Source organism: Microcaecilia unicolor, chromosome 8 (genome assembly GCF_901765095.1).
Source record: "Microcaecilia unicolor chromosome 8, aMicUni1.1, whole genome shotgun sequence".
Lineage (NCBI taxonomy): Eukaryota > Metazoa > Chordata > Amphibia > Gymnophiona > Siphonopidae > Microcaecilia > Microcaecilia unicolor.
The window spans coordinates 66808633-66833984 of NC_044038.1; the positions used below are offsets into that span (position 1 = coordinate 66808633).

The 25352-nt window shown below is 42.7% G+C and overlaps 1 protein-coding gene across 2 annotated transcripts in view; it reads right to left on the reverse strand.

Annotated features, from left to right (window-relative positions):
* Nucleotides 1-25352, reverse strand: part of AXIN1 (axin 1) — a 109466-nt gene that overhangs the window by 14085 nt on the left and 70029 nt on the right. For both annotated transcript variants that reach the window (XM_030212526.1, XM_030212525.1), the window contains exons 5-6: nucleotides 18675-18812; nucleotides 10732-11288 (exon numbers count right to left, since the gene is read on the reverse strand). In XM_030212526.1, coding sequence (XP_030068386.1) covers nucleotides 10732-11288; nucleotides 18675-18812 — 695 coding nt within the window. The remainder of the gene's footprint in view (nucleotides 1-10731; nucleotides 11289-18674; nucleotides 18813-25352) is intronic.

Sequence of the window (25352 nt, forward strand, 5' to 3'; positions counted from 1 at the left end):
CTGACATCCAGCAATCACATCACCTCTGTGTCCTCCCCACAACAGCCACCAGCAGACATATAATCTTCCTCCCCATGTAAAACTTGCTGTCTTTTAATAAAGGTTTGTCATAACTTATGCATATGGTGGTATTTGCTCACTACACCCTTTTATACCGGTGGAATATGAGAATTCTTTTGCTAATCCTCATTTAATGTAATTGATAACTGATGTGCTCAGACTTGTGCTCTAGCTGCAAATGTCAGCACAATGTGAATGCTACTCAGATCTTTCCCATATTAGAATGCTAATTAAATTACCAGCCACTTTATACACAGCACACCTGTTCCCACTGCCAAGGCACATCACTTGATATGTATCTGAAGCTTCTTTACCAATTTCTTGCCCATACAAGTTTGCATCTTTCCTTACAATCAGTCTACACCCTTGCTGTTACTGGGCCTACCACTTGGCTGTATTTGCAGATAAAAGAGTTATTTAGATTGTGAGCCCACTAGGGATAGAGGAAGTACCTGAATATAATAAATGTAAACCACTTTGTACCACAGAAAAGAATATATCAAATCCTAATACCCTGTACATGTATGTTCTACTGCTGCAAGCACCAACCCCTAAGGCACACCACTTGCTACACCTGTCCAAAGAAACCCAGCTCCATTCAGAATCACCTGCAGTTTTTGCTCTTTTAACCAACTGATGGTATGCATTCATACTTTCTCACATACTCATATGTCTCCAATCTTTTTCAGCTGGTTCCTACAGCAATAAATCGTTGGCAAAGTCTATGTATGCAAAGGCTTTCCCTGTTTACATTTTTTGTAACTTTTGCATAAAAGTTCATGCAGATGCTAACAAAGAAGAATGTCAGCAATAATGCTTATTCAGTCAAAGGTTAAAGCTGAGCTAATTCAACTCAATTATCAAGCTACTTAGCCAGGACTACTTTACTTTGATTCCATGTATGATCTGTCTGGTGTTTATTCTTTCCAATCCAAACTTAACAGAATGGGATGAAACTTGGCACATGGCAAAAACTGATTAAACAAAAACACTAGATTGAAAATGGATCTTATGAAGCCATGGGTTCCAGAGAAATAAGTCCCCCCCCCCCCCCAAAAAAAAAAAACCAAAATGGTCGTGTATTTCTATAGGCGAAGCACTCCCAGCATCTGATTTATTTACTTAATATGCTGCTTAACACAAACTAGTTTTAAACTGGTTTACAGCATACAACTTCACATTCCTCCTTTCAAACTGCTTCTCCCTCTTCAAATCCTCAAAATGCCCCATCACTCAAACTTAATTCTCCCCCGTAATAGTCCCAACACTACCAAACTCCTCTCACCCTTAAAACTAGGGCTGTATCGAATATTTGTATTCGATTCAATTCAGCCCCAAACAGTGCCTCATATACATTATTTGTATTCAGCCGAATAGAGATTTAAATTCAAATAATCCAAGGCTCTACTGTGCTAAATCCTACTAAAATAAACTATGTTCTTATAGCATATCTGGGTTTAAAAAAAAAGGTATGGACAAGTTCCTGGAGGAAAAGTCCATAATTTGCTATTGAGAAAGAAATGGGGAAGGTACTATTTGCCACTATTTGGGTTCTGCCAGGTCCTTATTTCACATTGCTTCTTTTATTATTTGCTATGTTAAAGCTCAATGCCCATTATTTGTATTCGGTATTTGTATTCAGCTGAATAATATTTTTTGCTATTCGTATTCTGTACAGCGCTACTTAAAACTACCCCTCCCCCAACTGCCACAACCCAAAAACCAAAGTGCACCTCCCTCACTGCACAGAGGACAGCTTGCCAAAGGAACCATGTTTTCATAGTCTCCCTGAACTCCTCCCCCACCTGTGAAATTTTCTGCAGCAGCTTCTTCCTGGGATATACTTTGATCTCCGAGTCAGAGAGTTTGTTACAATGGCAGCAGAACAAGCCTGCCGTGGATCTCTGCCACCAGCTCTTACATACTGTACAACGGAATCACCTTTCAGCTGACCCTGGTAAACTTGGGGGTAGGGAAGCTTCCATCCTGCTGGCATGTGCCACTATCACTACTGCAGGAAAAGCCTTAAAAAATTATATATATTTTATATCTTTATATTTATGCAGTGCTAGGGCTGCTGAAGAAAGGGGGAGAAGCTACTACTGTATACTCCTAGATCTCTCTTCTTCCTAAACTTTGGGGGGCAACCCAGCCCTAGGACAACTGGTTCCCAAGGGCACAGGGTGGATAAGCCACTTGTTTGGCTACTCCCTGTGAGCACAGTTCCTGCTAAGCAGCCTTGAGCTACATAGGAGTCTCCACCAATGTTGAAACTGGTAGGGGGAGGTGCTTTGATACCGCATTTTCAATTGGAATGGACAAATGGGTCCCTCTCATGAATTGCCTGTCCCTCACAAGTGAAAGCGATATCATTGAACCACCACCAATCTGCAGAAGTTCAAAGCTGCTAAGCCTGGGTGTGCCTGTAAGCACCTTGGCCCTGGTCCTAGGCTCCACGTTGGAAGTAGAACCAGCAGGTCTCTGTCATTGGAGCACGCTCTTCCTTGCTACACTACTTGAGATATCTGTTCCACTGCTGGAAATAGAAAATACAGACTTTGAAAGACAAGCAGTTTCGTTTTGTTTCCACCTGTTGGCAGGGGCACAACCCACTTGCCTAGACTGATATGACACGAACAAAAGAGAAGTATTCTTTAGTAATCCCCTTCAGGCTCTGAATCAGAGTATTCAGTATGAGTTTTCCTTCCAAAAACTGGAAGAGTACTACTTGAAAGAAGGAAAAGAGACAACGGAGGCCATACTAAGATGTCTTTCTTTTAGTGTCTTTTGGTGAATTCACCGACTATATAACAAGCAAAACAGGGGGGGGGGGGGGGGGGGGGGGGAAGCCTTTTAAGTCAGTTATGAGCATCAGAATTAATGGATAAAGTAAGTGAAGTTGAAGGGGGTGCCTTCCATACCAAACAGATCAATTCAGCTTTTGAAGACTGGACTTGCAGTCTGTGTAGTATCTCCTCCCTCTTTGTGCACGAAGCAGAAAAAAATGCAGACATGTGCATCTACAATGATCTTGCAATGAGACAAAGAGCACGTCAGGTAGTCCTCCAGCCCACAGGTCTCCATATCCTGGGTTTGAAAAGGAAGCAGTTCTATGACACTTCACCAGGAAGACGCACCTTGGAACTCCTGACAGGAATACTCAAAATAGTGCCTACAAGGCCTTCTCTTTCCGTGGACTTACAGTACCACATAAAGCAAACAAGTTGAAAGGTGCACAATGGTGTTTTTCACTAACACAGTGCATGGTTGCGGTGTAACTAATTGGCATGGCGTCTGAGTGATTGGGTTAATGGTGGAGCTTATGAGTGGTTGAGGGGTTAAGTGACAGAGTTAATGGTAGGGAGCTGTGACTGAGTTAATGGGGTTTATGAGTGGTGGGGGTGTGGAAAATGATTGAGTTAATGGTGGGGGTTTTGAGTGAAAGGGGGCATGCATGAATGAGTTAATAGGAAGGTATGATTGTCTGGAGGTCCAAGTGACAGACTAATTTATTTATTTATTTTTGTTACATTTGCACCCCGCGCTTTCCCACTCATGGCAGGCTCAATGCGGCAGGCAATGGAGGATTAAGTGACTTGCCCAGAGTCACAAGGAGCTGCCTGTGCCGGGAATCAAACTCAGTTCCTCAGTTCCCCAGGATCAAAGTCCACCACCCTAACCACTAGGCCACTGAGTGCCAGGGTGGACTGAATGACGGAGTTAATGAATGGACATTAGTGGCAGGAGAGCGATCGAGGGAATGGTGGGTTATAAGTTCTAGGAGACCAAGTGACTATGTGGGATTATGAGTGGATGCAAGGGTTATGAGTAGCAGAGTAAGTGGATGGGTGTGCTATGAAAAGTAGACCAGCAGAGTGAGTTGATGGGAAGGTCAGAAGTAGTAGAGGGGTCAAGTGAGTACATGGGTAGGGTGGTACTTATGAGTGTACTTGAAGATGAAGGAGCACTGCCAGAAACTAAGTAAATGGAGGTTTACGTTTGTGTTTATTCCACACTTGATATACCGCCTTTCTATAGATACAAGTGAATGAGGGAGGGATTTGAGCCTACAGCAAGCACAGCATAAGTTGGGGGTGAAGCCCTAGCATAAGTTGGGGGTGAAGCCCTACCCTGTCCTTCCTTCCCCATACAAGGGTGTAGTGTTAGAATCAGAAGTGACTTTGGGTGGAACTGAGTTGGAGTCGGAGTTGTAAAAATGTACCGACTGGCTCTGGCTTCAAAATAAAACCTTACATTACGAGGAGGAGTGGCCTGGTGGTTAGGGTGGTAGACTTTGGTTCTGGGGAACTGAGGAACTGAGTTCAATTCCCACTTCAGGCACAGGCAGCTCCTTGTGACTCTGGGCAAGTCACTTAACCCTCCATTGCCCCATGTAAGACGCACTGAGCCTGCCATGAGTGGGAAATCGCGGGGTACAAATGTAACAAAAAATAAAATATATGGTAAATTTATCATTTTATACTTTTTTTTTTTGTTCTGGTGAATTCAAGTTATATTTACCAGTACTTTAGATCCAGAACAAAAAATTTAGAGGCTCTTTTACTAAAGCATAGCCTTCACAAATGGACAATAGTATACGCTCAGCTAAGTGCCACATGGCCCACTGGTATAAAATGTGAAGCATTTAGTGTGTGCTAATGTCCGTTAGCATGGGCTAAGCTTTAGTAAAAGGGCTCCTTAAAGCCTAATATCAGTAGGAATCGGACAGCAGAAAAATAGAGGAGTCGAGTCAAAGGTTTTATGTACCGACTCCACAGCCCTGCCCCATACTGGTTTTGTTTAGCAGATTGCCGGGCTACCCAACTGCCGCCATGATCTTCTCTCCTAAAGCCATTCCATTCTTCAGCAGATAGGGATCTACCTCCCCGTCTGCTGTGACATTGTGCTCTCTGCCTTCCACTGCTTCAGCACAAGGGGACGGGCTCCACAAATGCAACCACAATCTCCATTCCTGGGGCTATTGCTTTCTTCAGCAGGCCAGGCTTGACATCCCCACCTGCCACAACACTGCTCTCTCCACCTTCCCACAACACTGCTCTCTCCACCTTCAACTTCCTCAGCAAACAATGATCAGGCTCCCCACCTGCTGTGATGGTCAGCTATCACATTTGATGCTATTGATTCTGGTGGCTCCTGGCCACTTCATCCTACATCCCTATGCATAGCTTTGTTTGCATATGTGTAAAAAAAGATATACATACAGACGGAAGCATGAACAGACACCAGGTGTTATCATCTGAGGCAAAACATGCCTAATAATTCTCATATTCCCTTTCCCATTCCAGCAATACTAAATTCATGGTGGGTATTATGAAACTTTCCTTTTCTCAACAGTACAGAACTGGAGGACAGCAACACTTCATTCACCAGCTTTCTTGCTGCTCCAGATGAGACAGGACAACACTCTTCTAAGCTCTGTGCTTTTTTTTTTTTTTTTTAAAGCAGTGCTTTTTGATTTGCAGAGGAAGGTCGAACAGAAAGAGTCTTGGAAGAGTACGCCTTAGTAGTGACTATTCCGTTACATTCTTGGAGCAATTGCCCATCCTTTGTTTATCGCTAGTCAGAACAAAATGTTTATCAATTCAGAAGAACACAATGAAAGAAAAACTTGCTTGTGGTAAATTTAAAACAAATTGGAGGAAATGTTTCTTCACTCAACGCGTAGTTAAACTCTGGAATTCGCTGCTGGAAAAGGTGGTTTAGGCGGTTAACTTAGCGGACTTCAAAAAAGGGTTGGACGGCTTCCTGGAGGAAAAAGCCATAGAATGTTATTGAATGGACAAGGGAATAATACAGTATTTCTAGGATGGGTGGGACAAATTGCTTGTTCTTTTGGCCGCTGTCAGTGACAGGGTGCTGGGCTCGATGGACCCTTGGTCTGTCCCAGCATGGCGATGCTTATGTACTTACGCTAATTTTTTTCTTTAGTTGTATCATGCCAGTCCTGATGAGTGGGATACCAGCAGATGGAGACAGAGAACCAACACAGCCTGCTCCTCTTAAGTTTCATTCTTTAACAAGCAAATATAGGACTCTTCTAATACCACTAAGGAGGGGTGTCCTACAGCCTCCTCTGGCAATGACTCCACATCACTGGGAGACTACTATTACTACTTATTACTATAGTGCTACTACGTGTTTGTACACAAACACATAAGAAAGTCCCTGCTCAACAAAGCTTACAGTCTATTCAAGACAGATAAACAGGCCAAATAGAGGGCTAGGAATGGCTACCTTGCCCATTCACTCTTTCCAGCATGGGAACTGCTGCTCCCAAGTGTAACAGTCTTTTCAGCACTGCTGCTCTCATGACCACAGCCTGGCAAGGCAAAACTATAAAGGCACCTAAAAAGTGGCTAAAAGAGATGAAAGCAAGAAAACTCAAAATCAAACATTTTATACTACATTGAGACCCTCTAGTTTGATATGATCTGGGTCTACTTTTGAGGGATAATCAGCCTCTTATCCACTCGATCAAGGAGGGGACACCTAGTCCATCACTGGGCAACTCTGGAGGCTCTGGCAGGCTTCATGCCTCCTGACCTCTCAGAACAAGAGGAGTATGATCTGCCCAGGAAGGAAGACATTCCCTTGTCTGAACAATGACAAGCCTCACAGATTCTTCCAGCAACCGCTAGACATTAGACTCTCTCAAATATTTAACTTTTCAAGATCCTCCTTGAAAAGCAGCTTTCCCCAAAAAGGAAGCTAACTAAGACATGTCTCTGGAGCCACCAGAATCAGCTTGCTGAAACTGCCACTACCATTCTTCTGGTGAAAGTCCAAAATAGATTGCATGAGACATCCCCCACGCATGCTATGCCTTCTCCACATGAGCTTATTCTGCTTTCTCTGAAGACAGCTGCTGGACCCAGCATGGCCAAGTCTGAGACATGTGACCACTGCAAAGGGCTGCAATCCAAAAGCCTGCTTCAGTAAGTCTTCTATTTTCCAAACCTGAAGATTCTGCACCTCTCTCTCCACAGGGATAGCAGTGTTGCTGGTCTCCACAGAAATGGAGGCCTCCATCTGGGGCAACTTCCACCTTTCTTTTTCCTTGGGTACCAAAGAGCATAGCCTATTTGTGGCTCTGCTACTACTATTCTCTGAGTGTCCTCTGGAACATCCCTCGCCATCGAGACCAGGAAGCAGATGGCCTGATTTGTTTATGTTTATGTTTATTAGTTATTTGATATCCCAAAAATTCTAGAACAGGTCTCAGCGGCTTTGTATTATTTTTTTCTAACATAAAGAAAGGAATGCCATAATCAAATAGGAAAGAATAAATCAGCCATACAACAATCCTCAGAGAATAAAATCTAAAGCCTAAAGTCATTCTGAACATATAACCAGAGAGGTAGTGCAGGTTCACTGGGCTAAACTATGCCCAATTTAAGTGGCATGGTACATGCCTGTTAAAAAAAAAAATATATATATATATATATATAAGCTTTTAAAAGGGCCTTAAATTTTGGAAAAGAAAGTTCCACCTGGAGATATGGGGGCAGATTGTTCCGTAGAAAAGGTGACTAGAAGAGCAGAGGTATCCGGAAGAGAGGACAACCCAGAGATATCATAAAATTGTCTTTACTAAAAAGCTGACCCAACTCGGCCAGGTTTCAGCACAAATGCCTGCATCAAGGGTCATACAAATCTCCAAAAGGCTGCAAAACACAGGCTACAAAGATAATGTATTCACACTTCAATTTTCAATGATTACAAATGAGTATTCCTTACCAACACTTCTCAGAACGACCCCCGATACAGGCATTTATGCAGAAATCTGGCCAAGTTGGGTCAGCTTTTTAATAAAATACATTTGGTGTTATCTCTTCCAGTCATCTCAGCGAGTGTAATATATGTTTGTGGAGGGTTTCTTCCTGTTGTCTTCCTTTACTCTCTGGCACAGCAAGAAGTCCCAAGCACCAACAGGACAAACTCAAGGGAAACTAAGTCTCAATAACACCAAAGATCCCTGGCCCTCTTGAAAGCCAAGAGAACCCTGACCAGACAGAGGACCTACCAAAAACTCCCTCCAGATCAAGGACTGGAGAGAGCCACAGATAAGCCAGCACTTTCATAAGACATTCCCATGATGTGCAGGGACCCTGATATCTCATGTGAGTCAACTCCCAAGCTACCTGGGCCCAACTGCAACAGCTTTGAGATAAGCTCCAGCCACAGGAATTACAACATCCTTCTTGTGGTCTAACTTTCCAATACACTGGCTGTTCTGCTTAGAGTTGTGTAAGCAGCTGCCGCCATGGTAACAGCACTTGACCCACTCTGTCCATTTTTTCACTATGGTGCTAGTTTATCTATTAGTCAGTGCAACGCATTTGCTCTTCCTTGAAAAAAATTGAGATATAGGCATGGGACTTCAGCCAGCGCTTTTTGACCAGAAGTTATCCGCTATCAGTGGTCCACAAAGATTACTTGTGAGCACATTATGACCAGAGAGACTTATTAGTAAACTACAAATCTGAATCTTCAAATGACAGATTAGTGGCAGTATTGCCTTATTCCAGCATGAGTAAAGCAGTGGCCTCCCTATTTTTTAAATTTTGGCACTTTTGTCCATTCATAAATGTTTTCAGGAATCCCCCCCTAATAGCATACTGCAGGGAACGGACTATAGGGGAGTTGTCATCTTATAAACGTATAGCTAATGAGAGGGAGGAGGGATCGATTATAGGCCATAGGGGGTGTGGTCACTGCCTATGGTGCAGCAGCACGATTCTAGGGGTTGAATGGATTCACCCTGTAACCCAATTTAAATTGGCAGCAAGAATTACCACCACTTGTGAATCCGATTATGTGGTGTATTTGATACAATGTCCATGCAATTTAATTTGTATCGGGAGAACTTCCAGGCCCATTAAGCAGAGATTGGGAGAATATAGTTCCCGGATCTTGAAAGAAGTTGTATCAGCTCCTTTAGTGGCTCACTGGAAGGATACGGGGCATCTTCCTACTGGCATTAGGTGGCGTGTCACAGATAAGATCATGATTGGATGGGAGGGAGGGGACAAAGACTGTCTTTTGAATTATAAAGAACAAAAATGGATTTTCACATGGAATATCATCTTCCTGTTGGGGTCAAATATGGAGATTAACAGGGATTCTCTTATATTTATTTTTTTATTTTTGTTACATTTGTACCCCGCGCTTTCCCACTCATGGCAGGCTCAATGCGGTGGGCAATGGAGGGTTAAGTGACTTGCCCAGAGTCACAAGGAGCTGCCTGTGCTGGGAATCGAACTCACTTCCTCAGTTCCCCAGGACCAAAGTCCACCATCCTAACCACTAGGCCACTCCTCCACTCCTAAAGGAATATCTTATATAAAGGTTCACAGATATTCGATTGGCTGGGAGGGTCAAGTAACACTTTTAAAGAGGGCATCTTGAGAACCGGGTTCCAATTTGATAGCGTTTAAATTGGGCAGATTTAGACAGACACCATCTTGAGAGCATATGCAGTGGAGAACAGTAAGCTGTAGAACGGGAGGTATGGGAGAGAATTTAAATACATAATTATCATTTTTAATATAATATTATATGCAATTAAATATATGTTGCAGGACTGAGCCCTGAAGCAGCATTAGTTGCAAAACATGGCCCATGTCAGCAACTGGTCCTTTAAGATAAGTCTATTCTACCGATTAAAGTGTTAAAATTTTAAGGTTAAAACTGAAAAACATTGAAAAATACTAAAATGTGAGGATTGAGCCACTGATGATTATTGGTGAATCAGAGAGGTGAGCTCCTCGTGTGAAATGAGTCACTAGCTGAGGCTCTGTATTGAGAGGGTTCCCGTACACAGATTAACAATGCACTTCATCTTAAAAGTTAAATGAAAAGATTATAGCAGAGTTCCTGAGATTGCTCATGACACGCTCTACTGCCCAAATACTAGGGTCAGAGGGAGAAATACAGGGCTAGGACCTCTCACCTGCCTAACTCAATCAGGGACTCAGTAATCTAACTTGGCCCAGTAATAAGACCCAGAACCAGTCCAACTCTGCACAAGATACCCGTCCACCATCTGCAGGAGATAAATTGAGTAGGAGCAAGGTTCACAAGCATTTGTTCTCCGGATCCATCTGCTAGTAGAGGGGTATAACCCATTCATCTAGACTGTGGTAGATGTTCTTTGGTACTTGAAATATGCATATTGGAATTTTCTAAAAAGGGTAACAGAATGCAAAGTCATTCCAACCTGTCACCCTCACCCTAGAACACAATGCACAGTCATTCCAGCCTGTCACCCTAACCCTAGATTAATACAGTACAACCAGCCTAACCTGTCACCCCATTCAGAGCAACAAAGTGCAGTCAGTCCAACCTGTCAACCTCACCCCACATTAACAAAGCACAGCCGGTCCAGCCTGTCAACCTCACCCCAGATTAACAAAGTGCAGTCAGTCCAGTTTGTCACCCTCACCCCAGTGCATCCATTCCAGCCAGTCATCCTCACTCCAAATTAACAAAGTCTAATATGTCACCCTCACCTCCCAAAAGCAAGAATACAATACCATTTCACTCTCTGACTCCTGTGTCCAATATACTTCTCAGCACTGATTATAGACTGATTCTGACAATGACCTTTCCAGTGATAATGCTTGTTAAGCAGTTGAATTCGACACTCACCTGTATCCAAGAGACTCTATTGAATTAGGTGCCATACCCATGCTCTCTGCATAATTGCGTGACTTAGTTGCATAGTTATGTGAATCTATATTCCAAGGTAAGTTGGTCTGCACTCTCTGAGTGGCTTCTGCTTCTATTTGCTCCTTTGGTTTCATGCCACCATGATGATGCATGTGATGATAAACATGCTTATGGTGATACAATGTCATTGGGTCCAGTTTCATTCCAGACTTGGACGTGTGCTTGCCATGTCCCAGTGGGATGGTTCCCATGGTCCCTGGTACTGCTTTCCCCAGAGGCCCACTGTCCGGTGAACGTGGCTTTGGGGAGTGCCGGCCAGGTCCTGGAGATTGACAGCCAGGAGTTTTCATGACCCGCTGCACATGTTCATCCAGGATAGTTTCCGGATTCTCCTCGTGCGCATCACGTAGTTGCATTCCCATGCAGCCCATTTCTGAGTAACGAGGGTTAAAGTGATGCAGAGCCTGGGATGAAGGCAGTTTGTGGCTAACCACAGAAGGACCAGACGAGATATCTGCATCTTCCCCTTCCTCCTCCTGTAAAAAACAACAGAAAGACAACAGCTCAAAATATGGGTAATAAGCACTTCCTACTAATTGCAAGCCAAGTGAAATAAGTGTAAACGACATACCTATTGTTTCTATAATAAAGCTAACTGTATAAAAGTATGGGAAAAAATATTCTAAACACATGCAGTTCCAAAGTGCATAACTACCTAGCTGTTCATGCAATATTATACCACTTACTGATTGTTTTTTAATAACAATTTTTATTTTTCTTAACTAAGAATTTAATTTTAAAGGGATTGTAATACTTAATTTGTATTTTTTTTAGGTTTAGGATGTTATAATGTGAAATGATTATTATGAATACTGTTTTACAAAAATTAAAGCCCTATGGTACCAGGGGCTTCTGCAGTGGCAGTTTAACATGGAGAAGCCCTTTCATGAAACATGAAATGATGGGACAATGGGAAGCTGGAAGGCTATCAACTACAGCATGGTAGGCAGAGAGAGAGCACTGAGATATACGATATACAGTTTACTTATTGATTTATTTTATGTATTGGGATTCAGTTATGCCTTTTTGAAGTAATTCATCCAAGATATAACAAGATCAATAGACAATATCAATAGAAAAAAATATTCAAACAGTAGTACATATTATGGCATGGTATGCCATTTATAACGTCAACACAATACAAAATAAAACATCTTAATGGACAGTAGAGTGTAAGCGGAGGTGGAGCTTATAGACTGATACGGTAGAGTAACAGGAGTTAGAGAATAAGGGAGGTAACTTAAAGCTGCATGTGAAATCAGAAAGGTACATGAAAATAATCCCAACTACGGTAGAAGTGGGTATGCAAGTCCTGAAAAAGTACTGTATTTGCAGCCAGTTTTAGTCCTTGTGTAGCTGAGACTAGCTGGTTAGTTGCTTCTTCCATTAAAGGCTTGGGAGAAGAGCCAGGCTTTCACCTGTTTCCTGAAGTGGAAAAAATCTTGTGCTGAAGCGAACCCTTTCAGGGAGTGTGTAGGGGCTACTCTGGAGAAGACTCACTGGCAGGCGCCATATCTAGTGATGACCTTTGGAGAGGGTGTAGTTAGGAATACTACTTAGTAGGACCTTAGTGAATTTGGAGGTATGTAGAGGGAGATCCTATTCTACAATACTGTGGCCCACTTCCTTTAAGGGCCTTGAAGATCACACACAGGGTTTTAAGTTTAGCCCTGTACTGTATTGGTAGCCACTGAAGTTTTTGCAGAAATGGTATAATGATACAATTAATGATATCTAATAGGCTACTGAAGCAGGGGTGGCCCAAGGCAATCTGCCGCCTGAGGTAGGGATCAGATGCAGCCCCTGCCTCCACCTGGCCCTCCTCAACCCTCTTCCCACGTTTGCCTTCTTTTTTTTCTTTTCCAAAAGGCAGCTGCAGCAGTGATTCCCACATGCTACCCCGCCACCAGTCTCTTCGTTCTACTACGTTCCACCTCTGAGGCAACAGGAAGTTACGTCAAGATGCAAGCCACAGTAGGGAGAAAAGGCCCATGCCAGCAGCAGGGCAACCTGTGGGAATTGCTGCCACTGCTACCTTTTGGAAAAGAAATAAAGAAGGTAAACGTGAGGAAGAGGGTTGAGGAGGGAAGGGGGGAGATGCCGCTCTATGGAGAGTGACGCCTGAGGCCCCCGCCTCAGTTGGCCTAATGGTAGGGCCACCACTTTCTGAAATATTGTAGTAGGCAGATATGTAATATGCTTCTCACCGGTAACATAGTCAGGAAAGTTTTAAAGGGGGTGTATCTTCCTCCACCCCCCTGTGCTGCGCCCCCCCCCCCTCCATGTCCCACACCCCGCATACCTTAAAATCCTCTCTGCTGCAGTCTTCACCCGGGCATCAGCACTCATAGGCTGCCTGCCCACATGAAGAAGACTGCAGCAGAGAAGCTAATGGCTAATGTGCCATGGTATTTTTGGACTTGGAGACAGCTACACATTATACTGTAACAAGAGGTTCAGCATTTGCAGTAGCAGAACCACTGATGTGGAATGCTCTGGTCAGCTACGCCTGTGTTCAAATGTTCTATAGTTTAAGAAATTATTAAAAACTCAGCTGTTTGTCCAGGTATTTTTTAATGAATAGTGATAGCAGAGAATGAGATGGAATTGGTAAAATGATTTCAGCAGAATTTCATGTTTGTATTTTTGAATGATACTTTTATTGTGTATGCTTTATTTAGCAGCCGTATAGGATATAAGTGGGATATAAGTTTTTAAAAAATAAATAAATAATAAAATAGTCAGCAGTTCATTATGCTAATCACCTCTAAGTCTCCATGATAAAGTGTGGCTGGTTGGTAGTTTTTGAATCCAGTATATTTACTGTCACTTCTTAGAATCTTCTATTTCATAAGTTTCATCCGATGTGGAGGGTAACAAGAGCTATTTCATGCTGCTAGGAATCTTCTGCCTCTTCAGGGTAGATGCTTTCCACTCCATACAATGGGGCATCAAACACAGTTTGGAGTTACCTGCACTCTTAAACTCTACTAGGTCAGATACTCGTAGCTTTTATGCATCAAGTTCAAAATTTGGAAGCCCCCATCTATAGTGGATACCCCTTTCCTGGAGAATCTGGGTGAGAGGGGGGAAATTCTTCCATTTCTGTAAAGTAAGTTAGGCTAAGTTGGCAAAAATTCAAACATGGATTGTAGGAGGGAGTAAGGCGATATATGGATATTCCAACACAAACATTCATACACCACTATAGTCGCAGGATGCATTTACTAAAACACAGCTAGGACCCAACATGGGACAGTGTTTCGGTATTATTGAAGAGTTATTCACTCTGTGTTAAGAGAAGACTAGTTCCATTGTTTCACATGAAAGAAGACCTAGTTCCATTTCTTTCATATCAGAAGGCCCCTGAGCAGGCCTATATGCCGAAACATGGTCTAGTGTCGGGTCCTAGCTGTGTTTCAATAAATGCATCCTGTGATTCTACTGGTGTATAAGTGTTTGTGTTGGAAGATCCATCTATCACCCTACTCCCTCCTACTCTCTTTGTGACTTTCGTAATGATCTTATACTGTTCCTCCACCTGTGTGCCTATCTTGTTATAAATTCTAACCTCACATCACATGAACAGAACAGAGTCTGTCCCTCTGGTTGTCTGCATAAGCCATTGTTTATCCTCAAAACAGTGAAAGTAAACAACTGCTCTAGGGAATTCTTGTGTATTCTTTCGGCACCAGAGAACCTGTGGGCTCTATACAGTTTCTGATCACCTAGATGGTCTGGGACACACTGATGGAAAAGATTCTTCACAATCTTAAAAGGTGTTATCTGTCCCGGATCTTAGTTCCAGAGCACCTAGAATTCTAATGTTGTTCCAACGTTGGTGATCTTCTAGGTCCTCCTGTTTGATTCTATAGCATACTTTAATATGAATATTAAAGCAATAGAAACTACAGTGAGAGATGCTAGAGCCAATCTGCTCACCAATGTGGATATTGTTCTGTTTATCAGCAAGGGACTTAAGATTGCTTTGATCCCTCCCACCACCTTATTCAGATCCACACATAGCATTTTTATTTCTTTTATTAATTCTGCCAAGTCTGATGTGGTTACCAGTAGATCATCCATCTCACTTAGACTTCTTGCCCACATGGTGTGCACCACCAAGGGTGGGGACGTGGTATCTTCCAATGTGATTTGGGGAGTCCTTCTATACTTTGCAAAAAGGCAGTAAATAAATCCTAATAAATAATACTGCCGCATAACTAACCTTGTGGGGCACTTCCATACATACAGCAGGGGAGAGTGCAGTCATTTCAGCTTTGTTATACGTCTTAGGTACTGTAAGATTAAACTAGGACTTTTGGATGTTCCTCACTATGAATGCATACAGGTTCACATTGCCCAAGACTTCCCTGCAATCCTTCACCAATGAGTCTTTAAGGTTCAATAGCATACTATAGCAGGGAAAGCAAATGAGACTGTGCAAAGAAAGCTCTGTGGTGGCGAATGATGAAGTGCCTTACTCATCCACTACTGCAGTCAGAGAGCTCTCTCCAAGAACAAGAAATTGCAGAACAAAAGCACTGAATAAGAACATAAGCATTAACATACTGGGACAAACCAAAGGTCCATCAAGCCCAGTATCCTGTTTTCAACAGTGGACAATCTAGGTCACAAGCAAGATCCCAGGACAGTAAAACAGATTTTACGCTGCCTATCCCAGAAATATGTAGTGGATTTTCCCAGACTTTCAGCTCCCAACTCCCTTGTTTTAGAGCGTCAGTGCATGGCCAGTTTTGCCACTGAATCATGTGATCTTTGTCTCCAGCACCTTCTATTTATACCTTCGGCTCAGCCAGTGAGAGGAGCTGTATCTGATGCCATGGTCACGGCCTAGAGCAGCTACATGGTCAGCTCAAGTTCTGCTGTTTCAATTCTCCTTTCCATGTTTTGGGATCTCACAAACTCCAACATGAGAAACAGAATACATAAACTATCTTCTGCTTGTTTTGGTTTGTGGGGAGATGCTCTGTGTTATTTGGAAGAGGTATGCCTCACTTACCGGGGCTGTTAGGACAAGAGGAAAGATCAACAAGCCATTTCTCAGCCAACTAAGTCTACCCTTCATGTCAGTTTTAAATGTTATATGGCAATCTTCTTGGATGCTTTTGACTCGTAACCATTTGTAACCACTTGCCTCCACCTACCCTCCCCTCTCCTCCTTCCTGTACACATTAATTGATTTGATTACTTTATTTTTTTGTCTATTAGATTGTAAGCTCTTTGAGCAGGGACTGTCTTTCTTCTATGTTTGTGCAGCGCTGCGTACGCCTTGTAGCGCTATAGAAATGCTAAATAGTAGTAGTAGTAGTAATGACTTCACTTTTCAAGTCACTATACCAGAAAATGAAGGTTGTTCCATGGAAGATTCTTGACTTGTACACTCAGAGCTCACAGACATCTGCACAGAAGAGAGCCATTTCTACTCATTCTGCACATGAAGCAGTGTTTATTCAGCATCACAGTGGCTGCAGAGGTGACCGAGGTATTCCTTATGGGTTCTATAGTAGGAGACGTGTGAAAACATTGCTTGCAATCGATCTGCACCCAAGCAAATTAAATACTTGAAGTGAGTGCCAAAGTTCTGCAATTTTCTGCAACATTTCAGGTAACACTGACTTTGGTGACATACCGAAAGGGATAAAGAAAAAGCAAAGAACAAAAAGAAACAATTTAACAAAGAACAACCCTGGTCAGGACAGTTTTATTTTGTGTTCATTCAACTGAGTGGAAAAAGAAAACTGAGGAGCTGAGGGCACCACTGCATGCAGGAAGTGCCATACATGCTCAGAAATTTAGACTAATTTTTCAGCTCTGGGATATCTGTTCTGTTCCAGCAACATGTTATGATGTCACCTGCTTGCATACCTGATTCAACCTAGTTTGTCAATGAAAAATAATTAGTAATATCTGTGTGGCACTCCTCATACAATTTATAATCAGTATTATTAGAATAATACACCTCTTGCTATTTCCTGTAATTGGGAATCTTAAGGGAAATGTTAAGTAGCAGTAACTTCTCCGCCACTTACTTCAAAACAGAAAACTGCAGCTCTGATCCTTGAGGTCCCAGTGTACCAATGACCTATTACTGGCTAAATCCAGAGGTCAATATTCCATCCTCATTCTTCTTGATCTTTCCGCTGCTTTTGACACTGTCGATCACAGCATACTTCTCGATACCCTGTCCTCACTTGGATTCCAGGGCTCTGTCCTTTCCTGGTTCTCTTCCTACCTCTCCCTCCGCACCTTTAGTGTTCACTCTGGTGGATCCTCTTCTATTTCTATCCCTCTGCCTGTCGGCGTACCTCAGGGTTCTGTTCTTGGTCCCCTCCTCTTTTCTATCTACACTTCTTCCCTTGGTTCATTAATCTCATCCCATGGCTTTTCCTACCATCTCTATGCTGATGACTCCCAAATCTACCTTTCTACCCCTGATATCTCACCTTGCATCCAAACCAAAGTTTCAGCGTGCTTGTCTGACATTGCTGCCTGGATGTCTCAACGCCACCTGAAATTAAATATGACCAAAACCGAGCTTCTCATTTTCCCCCCCAAACCCACCTCCCCGCTCCCCCCATTTTCTATTTCTGTTGATGGCTCTCTCATTCTCCCTGTCTCCTCAGCTCGAAACCTTGGGGTCATCTTTGACTCTTCTCTCTCCTTCTCTGCTCATATCCAGCAGACCGCCAAGACCTGTCGTTTCTTTCTTTACAACATCTGTAAAATCCGCCCCTTTCTTTCCGAGCACTCTACCAAAACCCTCATCCACACCCTTGTCACCTCTCGTTTAGACTACTGCAATCTGCTTCTTGCTGGCCTCCCACTTAGTCACCTCTCCCCTCTCCAGTCGGTTCAAAACTCTGCTGCCCGTCTCATCTTCCGCCAGGGTCGCTTTACTCATACTTCCCCTCTCCTCAAGACCCTTCACTGGCACCCTATCCGTTTTCGCATCCTGTTCAAACTTCTTCTACTAACCTATAAATGTATTCACTCTGCTGCTCCCCAGTATCTCTCCACACTCGTCCTTCCCTACACCCCTTCCTTCCCGTGCACTCCGCTCTATGGATAAATCCTTCTTATCTGTTCCCTTCTCCACTACTGCCAACTCCAGACTTCGCGCCTTCTGTCTCGCTGCACCCTACGCCTGGAATAAACTTCCTGAGCCCCTACGTCTTGCCCCATCCTTGGCCACCTTTAAATCTAGACTGAAAGCCCACCTCTTTAACATTGCTTTTGACTCGTAACCACTTGTAACCACTCGCCTCCACCTACTCTCCTCTCTTCCTTCCCGTTCACATTAATTGATTTGATTTGCTTACTTTATTTATTTTTTGTCTATTAGATTGTAAGCTCTTTGAGCAGGGACTGTCTTTCTTCTATGTTTGTGCAGCGCTGCGTAAGCCTTGTAGCGCTAGAGAAATGCTAAATAGTAGTAGTAGTAGTAGTAGTAGTAATAGTACCAAAAAATGTTACTTTTTTTTTTTTTTTTTTTTTTAACTGAATGCATGTGACTGTATCTCATGAATTCTCAGATCATGGTGGGACTCCAATCCAGTTTAGCACACTGTACATAGTAATGACAGCATAACAAAGAACTTGCATACTTTGAAATGAGTTAACACCAGAGTAACTTGTCACTTATATACATGAATTTGCAAGATTAATGTTGTGCTTGCACACAGAGCAAATAACACTTCTTACTTAGTGCAACCAGTAATGCTGGAGAATAACTCACCACTGACATTACTGCAGCAACACTTAAAAATTTGTGTGTGTGTATATATATATATATATATATATATATATATATATATATATATAACTATGGAATTTCTCACCGCTCGCACACGTCGAAGGCGGTCTTCTAACTTCTCTTCCGCTTCCCGCTCCTGCAATACTCCTTCCAACCGACTGATGAGCTCCGCAGCAAACTTTTCAGGATCCACATGGATATCCTTTGGTGCTCTGTCTGTACGCTGCAGAAAACACATCTGCTATTAAAACTGCAGCAAAGCACTTAGATTAACACAGCACATGAATGCAGAATGAGAGCAGGAGGAAGAGGCAATGAAAGGAAGAGAGGAGAACCAGAGGGAATACAGGAGGGAGGAAAGGAAGGAGAATGTGGAAAAATGGATATTGGGAAAGCACATAAATTAGAAAAGTCCTCCCTCTTCAGATATGTATCAAAGTGTCACTACCTCAAACACATCACCTAATTAGGGGGGTCTTTTACTAAGCCACGGTAGTATTTTAGCACGCAGTAGAAATCAGCTGGCAGTAAACGTTGAGATGACCATAGGAATATATGCGTCTCTGCGTCTCTGCGTTTACCATCAGCTGATTTCTACCACGAGCTAAAAACGCTACCGCAGCTTAGTAAAAGACCCCCTTGGCTATGTGCTCAAACCTCTGGGGAACAGACACTATAGTTATCTGAATTATAGTATACCCTGCTGCAAACACCGTATAATTCAAAATTAGTATGGAACCAGTCATAACCAACTGTTCCACCTAACAGAATATTATGCTAAACTTGCTGTGGGCAGATCCTGATAAAAAGATTGCTGGGTCAAGTGTCAGTATCTGCAGAAATAAAGTGAGTGTGTTATTTAGGGGTGCATAAGTTAACAAAACAGCACCATGATGATGGCATACTACATGATACAAACCTAGTGTTTTGGATAACCTTTTCAAAATGTCTACTTTGTGGCAAACCTTGAAAAGAAAAAAAAACTGAATAAAGGGATTAGACAATGATGAAAGCATAACTTTCAGCACACACAACAAAGACACCACAGATTAATTCTCTCTGGCAACTAGAAATTAATAAACTCACAGCTCTCTACCTATCCCTCCTATTAAAAAAAAATCTGAAATGTTTGACAGCAATCAGAACAGCCTGTATGTAACCACAACTGAGGCCACCACATGCCAGGATTCAGCAAAGGAAATATCAATGGTCAAAATTAAGAGTGATGTAAAGCATCAGCATGTTTTGGAGAACTGCTGGACAGTTTTATTTGGTTTCCTTTCATTATGAGTAAATTCAAGGAATAGGATTTTAAAATAGCAAAACAAGCTTCCTATCTTCAGAGAAACAGCTCAGCCAGATGGCAGCAGCGAAGCATGATCGAACTAGGCTACTATATTAAGGAAAGGAGAGGTTGGGGGCTGACATGAACTACTACTACTACTACTACTACTATTTGACATTTCTAAAGCGCTACTAGGGTTACGCAGCGCTGTACAATTTAACATAGAAGGACAGTCCCTGCTCAAAGAGCTTACAATCTAAAGGACAAATGTACAAACAATCAAGTAGGAGTCATCAGATTGGGGCAGTCTAGATTTCCTGAAAGGTATAAAGGTTAGGTGCCGAAAGCAACATTGAAGAGATGGGCTTTGAGTAAGGATTTGAAGATGGGTAGGGAGGGGGCTTGGCATAAGGGCTCAGGAAGTTTATTCCAAGCATAGGGTGAAGCGAGGCAGAATGGGCGGAGCCTGGAGTTGGCGGTGGTGGAGAAGGGTACTGAGAGGAGGGATTTGTCCTGTGAGCGGAGGTTTCGGGCGGGAACGTAAGGGGAGATGAGGGTAGAGAGGTAATGAGGGGCTGCAGACTGAGTGCATTTGTAGGTAAGAAGGAGAAGCTTGAACTGTATGCGGTATCTGATCGGAAGCCAGTGAAGTGACCTGAGGAGAGGGGTGATATGAGTATATCGGTTCAGGCGGAATAAAAGACGTGCAGCAGAGTTCTGAATGGATTAAGTGGGAGGCCAGTGAGGAGCAGGTTGCAATAGTCAAGGCGAGAGGTAATGAGAGCGTGGATGAGAGTTCGGGTGGTGTGCTCAGAGAGGAAAGGACGAATTTTGCTGATGCTGAAGAGGAAGAAGAGACAGGTCTTGGCTGTCTGCTGGATATGCGCAGAGAAGGAGAGGGAGGAGTCAAAGATGACTCCGAGGTTGCGGGCGGATGAGACGGGGAGGATGAGGGTGTTATCAACTGAGATCGAGAGCGGAGGAAGAGGAGAAGTAGGTTTAGGTGGAAAGACGATAAGCTCGGTCTTGGCCATGCTCAGTTTCAGGTGGTGGTTGGACATCCATGGAGCAATGTCGGATAAGCAGGCCGATACCTTGGCCTGGGTTTCCGCAGTGATGTCTGGTGTGGAGAGATACAGCTGGGTGTCGTCAGCATACAGAGAAGGGGGAGAGATAAAAGCCGCTACAGATAAGTGTCACTATGGGAGTTGACTTATATATGGCTGTTTTATTCCCCTGTAAAAAATTGCTTACAAATTAATAAATTTTTGTGATTAAAGATGACAACTTGCATACAAAAAATTAATTAGTGGAAGGAAGTTTCTTGGCCCGTGATTGATACATTGCTTATAAAGACAGTTATCCCAACCCCTGACTTTCTGGGTGTTAAAAAGTCTTTCCGACTTTTGAGGTCTTTTTCCTCCTGATATGAGATAATTGACTTCTAGATGCAATAATCTTTTGTCTGAATCTTTTTTTAATCCACTTTTGGTTGAAGTTTGATGTATTTTGTAGATTATTTTTTGGCCATTTATTGAAATGGAGAGATAAAAGACCAGGGACGCATGGGAGATCAAGAGCTGAAGACAGTGGGAGGGGGAGGGGGAAAGAAAAAGGTTTTAACGATAAACATTGATTAAATAAAACCCTAAAAAAATATTAAACCTAGTTAGAAGTCTAACCTCCACCAACAATGTTGATAATATGCATCAAGCATGTGCCTCCGTTCAAGAAATAGTTGACTATTTTGCAAACAAGATCAATCAAATCAGGTCTGACCTAGCTAAAAGTAATCCAGCAGTGGAAAATGGAAAAAGTTCTCATTCGGGAGCAGGCTCTGGCTCATGTCCAATTCAGGGAATTAATGCAGATCAGATGGAGGTTACATGAAAGCTGTGCTAGCTAGCAGGTGTCGAAGAGCCATGTTCCAGAAGCCCCTATATAACATCTTTACCTTGGGCTGTCTTACTGGCGTTTCAATACCAAATTGTTTTGGAAGTTCCATGGTCCCTAGTGGTGGATCTTGCTATCCTCGACGGCACTCTATGTCTTCGAAACCACCACCACAGCTGCACGGGAGATGGCAAAATGTCAGATGACAGGTCCCAGAGTCAGCCATCATTAAGCTTGGTCTGAGCGACTGAGATGGAGATGATTATGATCGTTTTTGTTTATTTCTGATTTTCTAATTATTATATTTTTATGTTTTATTTTTTACTAGTTGTTTATGTTTACCCCTGATGCAGCCTTTTTGGTGAAACATGGCCACATTGGGATTTGCTTGAATAAAGACTTGTTTTGGACTTCACAGTGTCTGCTTGACCATTTTCAAGATCTCTCTGCAGCAGTTTCTGCCAGGTGCAAGACCTTTATTACAGCCTGCAATTTGCTTTATTTGAAAAAGGTGCCATTCACACTGCTCTACCCAGCATGTCTGGGAGTCTTCCATGCAGGCAAGACCCACTTCTTTACCTCGGCTGCGGGGGCACTCCAATTTGCTAATCATCTAGACTCACCATCCACTACATAGAGAGGAGATTTGATCAGTCTGCAGAGATTTGCCTTTGCTCTCCGTGAGGATGCTTGCCTAGTTGGTGTTTGGTCAGTTCAGGAGGACCGAGGAGTCTTCCCATCGTCGACTGTTTAATCTCTTAAGTTTTGGTTTAATTGTAAGGATTATACTTATCTTTTCATTTTTTTTCTTCTCTTGTGTTTCTGTGTTACTATTGCCTTTCATTGTAATAAGATGCCTGGGGGGGGGGGGGGGGGGGTAGGAATTGATATTTCAGTGGCCCTAAGACATTAAGTATTGTTTGTAAAGTGATAGAACCTGATTGGGATTTGGGAAGCAGGAAGTTGATGGGGACAGGCATCATCTGTTCTGATTTGAGTTTTTTTTTTAAATTTGTGTTTCTACCATCCAAGATATTGTATGCCAATGGCTGCCCTACGTTTGTGGGAGGGGGGGGGGGAGACCTGTGGGCTGGGAGATCTCCTTCCTCTTACTTCTGCATTGTTGTTAATTTCTTTCTTATCTTTCACCTTTGGAGCAGGCAGGATCACTTACAATTGTCTCATGGAATCTGGGAGGTGTCCCTATAAGGAGGGAAGGGAAAGGGAAATGGGAGGTTTCTGCAACTACATTCAAAGCGGTTTACATATATTCAGGTACTTATTTTGTACCAGGGGCAATCGAGGGTTAAGTGATTTGCCCAGAGTCATAAGGAGCTGCAGTGAGAATCGAACTCAGTTCCCCAGGATCAAAGTCCACTGCACTAACAACTAGGCTCTCCGTCTATATGGAGGCCGCGCCATGTGGAGAATTCAAAATGGCATCCACTGCCAGCTCTGAGCGGGAAGAATCATCACTCGCCATGCTCGGGCCGGCTCTTACACCTGTACAGCCCGATTTACAGAGCCCCGCTGCTGATTTGCGCTTGCCACACCGGGAACAGCGCTTTACATTCTCTGCAGCCATCGCTGAAAACGGCGGGAAAATTCAAAATGACGGTTTCGCGCCAAAAATGCCCCGATCGCGGGCCCACCCCGGAGGAGTTAGAAAACACTCTTACCTCACCGGACCGAGTATCACAGCTCCGGTCCCATAGAAGAATCAAAGGAAAACCTCTGTTCCATTTTTTTTTTTTTTTTACACTGTGAGGAAAGCAGAGGTAATAAGAACTCCGGAGGCTCAGATGAGTGGGAAAGGCAGGGAAAGGCGAACCAATGTGCCTGCATCCACTGAGTGGGAAAGGACAGGGAAAAGCAAGCTAATATGTCCACATCCACAGGGGCATGGGTAAGGCAGGGAAAGGGCTAACCTATGTGCCTTCAAAGCGAAGCTGCTATAGCCTCTAACACACCGGCTAACAACTGGCAAGCCAGGAGCCACCCCCAGGCAGATTTTTGATGGAGCTCGAAGAAGCTGCAGCCACCCTGCTTGGGGAGATAGAGAATACTGAAGAGGCAGTGGAGCTGGATGGCCATGAGGCACTGTGAAAAGTTGAGTGCTATCTCCTCCTGCTGGTTGATGGACACAACCCAAACATAATGGCTTCATCTGCTTGATGACAAGGAAACACTATTTATTTTTTTTATCCATAAATTTTTATTGAAGAAAAGAAAACAGTTTAAACACCATAATAACATATGGTCAAGAATAAAACAAATACACATCAAGCCAACTCTCCTATGCTCAAACTGATAGCAATGATGGCTGGATTCAAGTGAAGTTACAAGGATGACAAACTGATGGGGACCTTCAAGCAAGATCTTGCCCACGTTGCCCTTAATTTTGGGTGACTATTCTGATGGACAGTTGGGTTTCTATGCTCTGCACTGTTATCCCAGCTTATCATTCCACTTTTCTACACCATGATGCTATACAACAAATTACATTTAGATACAATAAATCAAGCGTTTACTACCTAGGAGGGTAATTTGCAAAAGCATTTCCACAGGTAAAAGAGTGCTTTACCTGTAGCAATAGGTTTTCATAAAACTGTCCATTCAATATATGGATAAACTTATTTAACAACAACCTATATGTGTGTACGTTTACCCAGGCTAAACAAAGGTACAGTTGGGAAGGGGTCTGCATTTCCACGTACAATTTGAAAAACTGTCTCCATGTGAATAAATTAATCTAGAATTTTTGTGCATGTTAAGGAGTAGATATGAAATAAATGCATAATTTCCCTGGGCTAATTTTCAAAGCAAAGTACATACACACTTTCAATGAGTGAAGTAGTAGCCAACTGATTATAGCTACAAAGTCACTTAACCTTCCATCGCCTCAGGTTCAAACTTACTAAAGCTTAGCATATGCTAACGGAATTAAGTGACAATTCGATAAATCCACTTAAAGCAGTCAAAAATATTTTAAAGGAGTGGGGGCCAAAAGTAACAATCCAAAAACCCAACACTCCACAATAATGAAATATGGAGGCAAATTCTCAATATCCCTCCACAGAAAAAAAACAAATACTGGGGATTCAGTATAGTTCCTTATACAAAACTTTATTCTTCATACAAAAGTTTGTTCCTTCAATCCAATTTGCTTAAAATATATTGCAATCTTTAAATCGGACCTTTCACCCATCAGGGCATAAAATCCTCAATGTGACTCAGTGTTACTCTAACAATATAATCTTCAAAAATCCAATTTTATACGGGCTTATTGGCATTTACAGCACATTAATTCCATTAGCACGTGATAAGTTTTAATAAAGAGGCCCCTTAGACTGTTAAGCCCTCCAGGGACAGGGAAAATACCTAGTATACCTAAATGTAACTCACCTTGAGCTACTACTGAAAAAGGTGTGAGCTAAATCCAAATTCATAACTATATTTTTAAAAATTGGCAGAACCTGCACAGAGATAAAGCATGTGCACAGTTACAACAAATAAAGCAGCTTTCTTTCACTAACAAGTCATGGAAGTGGGAGAAGCAGGATTTGAACTCCACTTTCCTGATTC